Here is a 10,713-nt window from a genome sequence, read left to right as displayed (position 1 = left end):
TGATTAAAGGAGGACGGCTGGTCGGTTGGTGGTGAATATTTACAAGCTATCTCACAAAATATTCACAAACCATATTTATGAGACCACAAATGTCTTTGTAGGCCATTAAAATCAGCTGATATATCTGACTTCCTCCAGGATGCCAGACAGTGTCAGCAGCAGAGTGCTGACTGGCATGCAATCAGATGTTTAAGTCACTGCCCCGGTGCTACTTATGCCGGGGAGCCCTTGTTAAGAGCTAAGATGTCCATCTGTCCACCTGTGAGGTGTGAGTCCTCGCCCCAAAAAACTCATCTCATCCCTCTTGGTTCCTCTCAAGCTCAAGTTGTCAATGCAAAGACACAGAATTACAGGTTGTTATCAACTGTTTTCCTGCCTCAACGGCGCTTGAGATGACCATTTCAACCCTGAAATGTCACATCTGTAGGAGCTCTTAGCAGCTCATCACAACTGATAGGCTATTCCACAGTCTATTTCACAGGACTGCACTACTAAGCCAAGGACAACAGTTTTTCATCCATGAGATTCAACAGCAAGCCAGCCGCCAGGACTAAAGGGCGTATCCTAAGCTACTTCAAACTATAGACTTATACAGAAGTATTACTTCTACTATGTTTCTGTATATATATATATATATAAATAAATCACCTACTTAGAGCTCCCATCGAGCAGAAACTCAGCAGCAGAGGCTGGCAGACGGAGAAGGCTGGTAGCATTCGGTCGACCATTTTCCCCCCCTAAGTTAAGCAGCTAAGCCCTGAGACCTCCCATCCCTATTTTTCTAATTTCTTAAATCCAACCCTGGGGTGTTGCAGCATCGTCGTACTCTGTTGAAAAGTCCTTACAGCCACCAGAGGTCGAGCCAACAAGACAGGTCAGGCAGCTAACACTGCACTTCTCAGTGGCAACAGGAAGAGGAGAAGCAAGATGAGAAAGCAGATATACTAGAACCAAATCTCAACAGAGCACTATCCTCGAGTAACCCGCTTTACTGCGCGAGAGGGGAAGGACAAGGGGGGAGAGGGGAGGTTTAAATAGGATAGATAGGAGGGGGGTAGAGGGAAATCTAGACTGTCTGCAGGATTACCGAGCGGCGACTGTGAAGTTAACAGAAAAACAGCGGCGGCACCTAAACAAGCTCTGCGTCTGAGAAAGCAGAGCAGAGTGAGGAAGCAGCAAGGGAGGATTAGAGCGACAGAGAGGGAGGAGGCAATAAGCATGGACACTGTGGGCACTTGCAAAGCTATTTCATTAATGACCTTAGCAACGCTTTCGTCTTTGCGGCAGCAGGCAGAATCTCTCGCTCTCTACCGCATTCAAAAACTGGAACATACATGCAGAAAGTAACACGACGAAATGAGGGAAGCTTACCACGGCAGTATGTGTCCAGGTCTGGATTCTTGGCAGTGGTGGAGGTGTGTGTAGGTGAGCCAAGCTCTGATTGTGGAATGCGAGGGCCCTCCACAAACTTTGCTTTCCGCAGAGGGGCTGGGAGCAGGAAAGCATACACACATATAGAAAAAGGATGGGCACACACACACACACACAGACACACACAGACACACACACAGGAGATGGAAGAAGACAAGAATGAAAGGAGTGACAGGGACAGGACAGAAAGGGGGGGAAGTCAGAGAGCTTATGAAATTCAAGCATCACACTGATAATATGAAAACATCCTGAAAGCTTTCTTAGGCAGCTTTGTGTTTTCCTTGGGTCAAATATAGCTAAATCAAAAAAAGCAGCATGGACGATCAGGTAGTGAGCTAGGGCAAACCAGTACAGCCGCAGAACCTCAACCGTCCAATAAAACGTTAAAATATCACCACACTTCCTCTGAATGGGCCTACATTTCACTCAGAGAGCACAAAACAAGATGGATCTTTTAAGCTGAAGAGATGGATTTATAAAAAAAACAACAACTCATGTCCAAAAAAATGTTGTCTCTATTTGTCCAGCATCATAATCACACCAAGTATGCAAATGAGATTCATTTTTGGAATGTTCTCGCGCCTGACTCAAGCACAAAGTCTGAGACATAAAACGAGTCCTTCGACAACAAATTCAGTGAGAGAGAAAGCCGGGGGTGGTGGTTGTGACACAATCTTTTTCTGGCACAGGGATTGTAAGCGCCGTTACCCAGACTAGCTCATGGTATCATGAGTGCATACATTGTGGAGGCAGTCTACTAGGCAAGCATTCACAATGCAGGGGAGTCTATACCAATGACCACTTGTGCCCACAGAAAGAGAGGCCAGACAGACCTTAACCATCCATTCAATGGCATTGTTTTCTTAGAGGAAGAGCTTTGCAAGGACGCAAACATACAGCAACATATGGCAATGATACTTCAGACAAAGAGCTAGTATTTTGTAGAGGCATGACCTCCAAAGCTATTCTAGGAGATATTTCTAAGCTTTCTTGCTTCTAAATTTCTATTTCTAAGCGAATTTATTCTCTGACTCTTTTAAAAGTCCTCACTTTCTTGAAATGGCTACTGCAATGGAGTAGGACCCAAGCCAAAGTGTGCAAAGGAAATTCAGCTAATATTAACTAAATTGTGTGCATGGCTCATTTGTTCAACCTATTCTTTTTCAGGGTTTTTTGTACTTATGTGGGCAGCGAGGATCTAAGCATAATTTGGTTTTAATTGACTAATCTGGTTGAATGAGGTTTTTAAAGTGGAAAACTGTACGTACCGCTGCAATGCTGCAACTGTTAACCATCCTTTAAATGGGTGAGTGAACACGTCCAAAGCTATCCGGTGCAGCAACACGGTGCTGAACCAGAGTGGGGTGAGCAGCAGCTGAAACTGCTGTTGCTGTATTCAAGCAACAATGAACAGGCTCTTTAACACTTTTGTTTGGGATTCGTGTTACAGCTAATGCCAGTATAATGCATGTGTGTTAGTGTGTGTATAACGGGTGTGGAGTAGAGTTGTCCATTTGTCTATATACCATTAGTCTTAAGTTATGTAAAGAGACAGAAATAGATCATTCTGCAGGCAGCAGTGCAGACTTTTGGTCAAAGCAAAAACTTAAGTATATTTCTACTGTATATAGGTGATGATGGCGCAGAAGATATGTCATCTTTGGTGTGGAAGCCCGGGGTTCAATTCCCACTGCGATACATCAACCACTATGTGTCCCTGAGTAAGACACTTAACCCCTAGTTGCTCCAGAGGCGTACAACCTCTGACATATATAGCATTTGTAAGTAGCTTAGGATAAAAGCGTCAGCTAAATGACATGTCATTTAATGCAATGTAATACGTACAGTACAATAGAAAACACTTCAGCATTTATGCCAAGGAATCACAATCCTCCTGTACATGAAAGCGGATGCCGTCACTGTCCACTGTCTCTAAGCCCCTTGTCTTCAAAATGTCAAGATGGCTCTGCTTTATGCTTAGTGAAAATGATATTTTCTTTTTTTTCAAATACTGGTAATCTAATAAGGGATTTAAAAGGGCTTTATAATATATATTACTGGTAGAATTTCTCAAGCCATGAGGGAGCATGTCATCCTTCGTTTTATCTAAACAGGACTGAGATCTCTATGAGGCTGTATTTAGGCACAGCCGCGCTCTAAGCCGAAGTCAGCATGCTGACATGCACACAATGACAATGGTAACATGGTGATGTTTAGCAGGTACATAGGATAGTTTACCATGTACGCTATCTTAGTTTAGCATGCTAACATTTGCCAATTAGCCCTAAATGACATTCGTTTTGCAGGTATTTGGGCATACACCAAAGTATTACACAATTTGAGATTCTGACCTGATTATGGTGCTACATAAAAAGTGAGGGGATCATTTAAGTGTTTAAAATTAGGGGAAAAATGTGTGTACCAAATTTCATGGCAACTCATCAAAAAGTTAGAGACATTTTACAATGAACAGTGCCAATAATGGGATATAGGTTCCAGGGTTCATAAGAAAAACCTTTTGAAATGCCTTAGTTTTCTATTATAAGACTTCATGCACCTTGATTCGGATCTGCAAAAAAAATAAGCACACATTTCTTGTTCCATGGTCCAACTTTCCACCAATCTATTGCAATCTGTTGTCAAGATTTGATATATTCTACTCACTCACAAACATACAGTCAAACAAACAAAAACTAAACCTCCCTGACAGAGGGAATAAATAACTCCCTCAGAGTTATGAGTATGTGTGTAAAGCAGATGCGTTCTCTTGCCACACACAGAGTGTTAATACAGAGTTGGTATGGTCCTGAGAGGACCGTGCTCATGGACCACATCTAGGAAGTTAGCCAGCACAGATGCCACAGTGAGAAACTACAACTGACAGCCAGAAGGAAGAAGGGACAAAAGTTATCCAGGACCGGATCAACTGCCACGACAGGAACTTACACAGGGCTACTTAATATATTCTGCTTGACAACTCAAACACCATTTTGGTTAATTAATAGTTATATTTTTTTATGAGTTAAGACAGAAGTGTCTTAACTCTCTCCTCTTCATTTACTTAGTTTACAATATAACTTAAATAGTTTTAGTATATCGTTATAGTTTTTCTTTTTTGTTTGACATTATTATGCTTGTATTAAGGTGATTAAAATCACATGGAAAAGAAATCTCTAAATTGAGCAAGTCAATAAATAATTAACAATAATAAACACGTGGGAAAGAAAACAATGTGCACGTGAAGAAAAAAATGTCACATTTCCATAGTTAATTATTGAATATTCTGTCATTCAAAGACTATGAACAATACTCTACTTCCATGACCTTCAGATGCAAGAGGGGAAAAAAAGCAAGTAAGCTAAAACATGGTACTGTATGTACATGAGTCAAACACAGCATATCAGATGTAAACTATTTATCTTCTTGATTTTGATTCTTGTCTGTTTATCTAAACTTGACCTTCAGTCGAAAAGATGTTTTCTAACTTTTTTTCTTTGCATGCACAAAAGATTCCAAAGCACACTACCATTAACAACGCAGATATTACAAAAACCCTTCACTCATATTCCACATTGTTTTAACAAATCTTGAAAGGTTTACGTTTAGTTCACAGAAAAAAGATCAATACAGAAGTCTGCAATGGCTGCACATTTGAATCAAAAAGGGCCCAAAGTAAAACATTGGTTTTTTTTTTAATAATTCTCTTCCAAACCGCAGTTTGAAAGCCTTGTTTCAATAAGCTGCTCTTGCACCTGCAGTGACAAGCTTTCAACAGCTTGTAACAAGCAACAAGGAGAATGTGATGGACTGAGATTTTCACGTGACAGTGTGCCTGCAAGAGCATCCACAACCATTTCCTCATATATATATATATACATATATATATATATATATATATACACATACATAGCCCTTGTGTTGTCTTCCCGTCAAAATGGAAAATCAACACTTTTGATGACGCTTTTTATTGTTTAGGTTTTTTTTACTTTTCTTACGTTTTTGACGCTTTTTTCAATGTTTTCTTTTTAAACACTACTTAACACTGCCGTATTAACTTTAGTTTCACAGTTATCATTGTAATTTATGGTCAATAAACCTCATTATAGGAAATGATACCTAATGTTTGAGTTAGAAAAGCATAAATTAGGAATTATTTAGACTAAAATTAAAGGAATGGATGTTGATGAATAATCACTGCACTGTCAATTTTTACTCAATGCTATTTCAAAACCACTTCAACCTTTTTTCAAATGCTATAAAATTGAATAAGACGCCCCAGAATTAATGAAAGTATAGATTTTTACTTGCCAAAGAGCGTTGTGTGGAATCAATCATGTTATTTTGGGTAATTACAATTGGTAGTAGAACACTGATATAGGAAAATGGGTCAATTTGACCCGAGGACAACATGAGGGATAAATATATATATATAAATGGACGGTTTTTAAATTTAAATGTTTTGCAGTGTACCTGTGCCACTCCAAAGCCAGCGCGCTGCTGGACACCAGTTGACAATGACTGTGCAAACAGACTAAAATTGTAAATGAGAGATTACCATTTCTTTTGGTTTATGTCTCACTGATCTCACCTCTATAAAAAGGTGAAGTGAGACTCTGTCTATTGGAGTAAATCCCCTCTATAGCAGCGGCTCCAGGAGACTAAATCCAAGGGACTTCTCTCCTGCAGTTCTGTTGTCAGTGTGTGCCAGGCTGAGGGTGGGTGACAGTGTGATGGATGGCAGCAGGTAAATCCACTCCTCTAATGAGCTTATGAATAAATATCTCTAGTCTGGGTGCAGATGCACGTGGCCGTGAAATAGGTATTTGTTAAATGCTCAGGATGGGAGGATGGGAATATGAATATGGCATGTATATATGTGTACATGTGAGATTAGAGTGAGAACGGGGAGAGATTGGTGACAATAGGCAATTTGAAAATGTAAGAAGCTGATCTCGATTCCCAAGACTGTCATATACACACACAAGCTTTGGTGAAATGATCAACAAAAAAGAAAGTCAATATTGTGATTCAAATTCATGTATGCAGAGTGTCGTGCATATGAAAGAACGCTTCTTTTCAACATGACAGTCCCCAAAGACACAACCTGGGTTTTCAAGAAATAAATGACAAGATCTGAATATGAATTGGAGACTCTAATATGCAATGCACAATTTCCCATTTGCTGCAGATGAGTGAGTGATAAGCAAGTGAAAGGAGACATTTCTACGGCAATGTCTGAACCGCTGTCTCAGTTACCTTCGACCTGAGGCGTCCACTCAGACAAAGACATAGACGTCCACACATGCACTGCATTAACATACAGAACACTAATGTGGGTGAGGACATACATCGCCCGGCTGTCTGCAACTCAAGCAGAGCTTTACAGAAACAGAGCTTGCAGCCCTGGTCACTATGGCAACAGCAGAGGACAGGGGAAACGGCGAGTCTTGCCCACCTTTTTGAAAGGTGGTGGTAACGCACGGAGAGGGTGATTTTACCGACACTAAAAGCTTCAAGGTCCCAACACATTTATTAAAATGTAAACAAGCAACCTCTTTCTATTGACTACTCAGGTCTTCTCAAGGAACGCAGCTTTCAGCGATACAGGCTGGGGCAATTGAGGCTCTGATCCTTTGTGTTGTGGCTGTCTTCTGCTGTGCCTCAGAAAGAGATCAAGCGGTCTTTGTCAAGTTTGTTTACAAATGTCAGGCTTTATAAGGTGGTTAAATCATTGTTGCATTATTTTTAAGGGTAGTTTGATATACCATGATATGGTTTAAGTCAAATTAACGTTAAACTGTCTTCTACGGTTACGTCCCACATTAGGCAAAACTCTTCACACATGAAAAACAAAACCCTCGACACCTACTTTTTATTTTTTTTATACAATTAACTTGGTTTAATTTGGACATCATTTTTTGTTCCACATTCCACAAACATGAAGGCAAAAGAGATTTAGCAAACATGCAGGTACACACAGATAATATGTCTTTCCCATGTTCAACTTTTGCAACTACTTTAAAAGGGGGACTCCACTGAGGCTACATTAGCTGCTAACAGCATAACACACCCACATGTCTGACCAAAGTGTTGTCAAGTTGAATTGTGGGTGATGTAGGCGGCAGGTTTTGAATGGGAAGAAGAATATGTGAAATTAAAATGATGATATCTCTGGTTCTGCTGTCCATTGTGAGTCCGACAATGTTAATAATAATCAAGTGCAATATTAAATTGGTGGATTACTCTTTTAAGACGTTATACATAAATTGAAACACAGATGTGGCTGATAATGTGTGCTTGATGCTGAGGACGTGCGGTTTAACATTTAATTTCACCAGTATTAATGTGTTGGCCTGGAGGCTTGTTCCCAGTGTGCATATAGTTATCCGGCTCAGAGACCACGGGTGATTTTTGTGTTTGTCTCGTTGACTTGTTGAACAAAACAATGCGGACCAGATGTTGCAGCGAGATGTTCAGTCACAACCTCACAACAGAGGCCGTCAGCATCAAGTGCAATTCCATTAGCCAGACTGCCTCTCCCTTTTTGAATGTGTGTGTTAGTATGTCGGCACACACACACGTGTATCTATCAAGTAGCCTTAGGAGGATTAGCAAGGTGAGGCACAGGCAGAATTTTAGAGGGCAGAGGGAGGGACTGATTTTCTAAGAACGCTCATTAGCCGACCTACGCCTTGCCCAAAAAAAAAATTCCACATTTCATGCAACCTTATTGGGCCTGGAGAGACCTGTAGACCTACATCTACGATTTTCTAAGATTTTGTTGAAGGTATTCTGAGCTTTGTCCAAAATCACATTGATTTTAAACAAAGCATTAAGCGTCCAGCCTTGGGACAAGAGTAACAATTTAGATTCTGATTGGCTTCTAAAATATATATATTAATAAACTAAGGGAGACTTGGCATACAGCCCGATCCGGTTGGGGAGAGTTCTAGCCCGCAGGCTCCTCTCTTTACCCTGTCTCTCTTGGTTTTGCTGTAATGTTTAGACAGCTGGGACTTCCTTTGATACACTGAGTTCCTCTCTCCTCATCTTCCTATCTTTTCATTTATGTGCATCCAGTGCCAGAAATGCTTGTTACTAACCTAGCTCTGGGGAGTCATCCCCGAGTCCTTATGTTCTTTTTTCCCCAGCATGTTCCCTCGGATAAGAGATGCTCCAAAATCATGGTAGCAGCTGTCGCCATGGTCCCGCTACACGTTCTGCGGTGCCAGGTTCATCTGCTACGCTCTGCGGTGCCCAGCTACGTCCTGCTGTGCCTTGTAATGCCGCACAGTGCCCTGCTATGCCATGAACTATTACAAAGAACTGCTACAAACTACTATTTTTTCTATTTTTGTCATTTCCACTAACCCCAACCGGCCCGTCAGACGCCGCCTACCAAGAGCCTGGGTCTGTCCCAGGTTTCTGCCTAAAAGGAAGTTTTTCCTCGCCACTGTCGCACTGTTGCTTGCTCTGGAGGAAACTACTAGTACTGTTGGGTCCTTGTAAATTCTGGAGTGTGGTCTAGACCTACTCTATCTGTAAAGTGTCTTGAGATAACTCTTGTCATGAATTGATACTATAAATAAAATTGAATGGAAATTGAATTAAAAGATTTAGAAAAAACTTGACTTTTCTATTTTTCTATTGACCTACCAACTATATTGTTATCAGGGTACTGAATGCATCTTAATACTATATGTGTATGGTTTCATTGTTTGCAAGGCACTTCATAACAGTGTTTAAACTGCCAATCAAGTGTACTGCTTATAAATGTTGCCTAAAGAGAGCTATCCAGCTCGACGCTATTTCAGGGAGATCAATAGCGTTTTGTCAAATTTAGCCGAACAGGCAACTTATTTGCTCTGAGCAGCGTTATTTTTATCATTTCATCTCTGGTCTAAAGCCCCTTTGGGTACATATGCACTCCATGTATAATCTAGTGAGCAAACCCTTTCTCCTGAAGGACATCCTGATGTAGCTGCTGAAGCACAGCGACTATTGTTAACACTGAGTGGTTCAGACATTTTACTTTCTCATGTTTTTGTTCCTTCAGTGGTGGGGCAACACAGTAGTGTGACTAAACTTTTCACTCAACTCAGCATGGTTCATCAAAGACCTGCCCTCCTGAAGCCAAAGGTACCAGTAGGCTGTAAAGTTATATATGATGCCACTTTAAGAAAGCGAGAGTAGCATAATTGCCAAGGACGCCATTTGATACAGTGGCCAAATAATAGTAAGGCTGCCATGACCTCTGTGCCAGCTGGAGTTCAACCCCTAGTGGGTATATCTATGACCTCCCGGCTACACTCAACTTCAGGACCACACCCTCGTCATAGTGAAAATCAGGCCAAGATAGAAGTGTCTTTACTGTTATTCAAATAGGTAATTAAATTAAACACTAAAATAAGACCATAAATAAGGAAAGGCATAACATGACTGATTTTGAAGCTACCAAATAAGATGGTCCTGATAATCGAGTTGTATCTTTAGCACAACATAAAATTACCATCACCAAAAAAATATTTAATGTGTGACACAAGCTGTAATAAATTGTTGCTCTTATGTAATCCCTTAGCAGACCAATTGCAGCCATACAAAGTCAGATCTGTGATCCAGACAAATGCCTCAAAGTTTAGCACCCTGAAATCAGCAAATAAGTAAACAGCAGACAGACAAGTGGTGAATGTTAATATTGAGGCTGGTGTTATTGGGCAGTCCAGCGCAGCAGTCTGTAAAGGTCTGGATCCGCATAGACACACTGTACACCCACAATAATACACTTCTTTAGGCTTCTGTGTGTATCTTATCTTACAGAGAAATGTTAGCTCAGCTCTCCACCACAGTGTTCGCAGTAAGCAGTGAGGTGGTATATGTAACCCACTGCTCTGTTTTGTAAGCAAATCATTATTATCACTATTTATAGCACACTGCGGGTTTCTCTTTTCTATTCCACAGCTTTTTCTTACAGACGGTAATGCTAAATATCCAGACAAAAAAAAATGTAAGCAACAAGCACCCTTTAAGATAGTACTACTTGATTTGCAAAGCAGCTCTCGTGTATAGGTGTAGCTACGTTAGAGCTTTATAATTTAGAAAGATAAAACAATCAGTAACAATGCAATGTTTTATGTCAATGAAACAGCTAAACATTTTTATAGAAAGTCATTAAACACTGGGGATTAAAGAGTAAAACCAAAGGGTTACAAAAACAAAAGCCCTGGAGAATTAAAATCCAGAAAAAAAGAAAAAAAATCTGGTTCTTGGTATATATAAAAAAAA

At 40.5% G+C, this 10,713-nt stretch overlaps 1 protein-coding gene across 14 annotated transcripts in view; it reads right to left on the bottom strand.

Moving 5' to 3' along the window:
* tanc2b (tetratricopeptide repeat, ankyrin repeat and coiled-coil containing 2b) overlaps positions 1 to 10,713 on the bottom strand; it is a 147,329-nt gene that overhangs the window by 46,945 nt on the left and 89,671 nt on the right. For 9 of the 14 annotated variants that reach the window (XM_032502276.1, XM_032502279.1, XM_032502272.1 and 6 more), the window contains one exon: positions 1,372 to 1,488. The exons of 4 other annotated variants lie outside the window; for them this stretch is intronic. In XM_032502276.1, the coding sequence (XP_032358167.1) occupies positions 1,372 to 1,488 (117 nt within the window). Of the gene's footprint in view, positions 1 to 652; positions 1,144 to 1,371; positions 1,489 to 10,713 lie in introns of those variants that run through there. One more of the 14 variants, XM_032502283.1, reaches the window with a different exon arrangement.

Source organism: Etheostoma spectabile, chromosome 21, assembly GCF_008692095.1.
Source record: "Etheostoma spectabile isolate EspeVRDwgs_2016 chromosome 21, UIUC_Espe_1.0, whole genome shotgun sequence".
Classification (NCBI taxonomy): Eukaryota; Metazoa; Chordata; class Actinopteri; order Perciformes; family Percidae; genus Etheostoma; species Etheostoma spectabile.
Note: the sequence above shows the minus strand (reverse complement) of the source record. Positions and strands in the feature narration are given on the sequence as shown.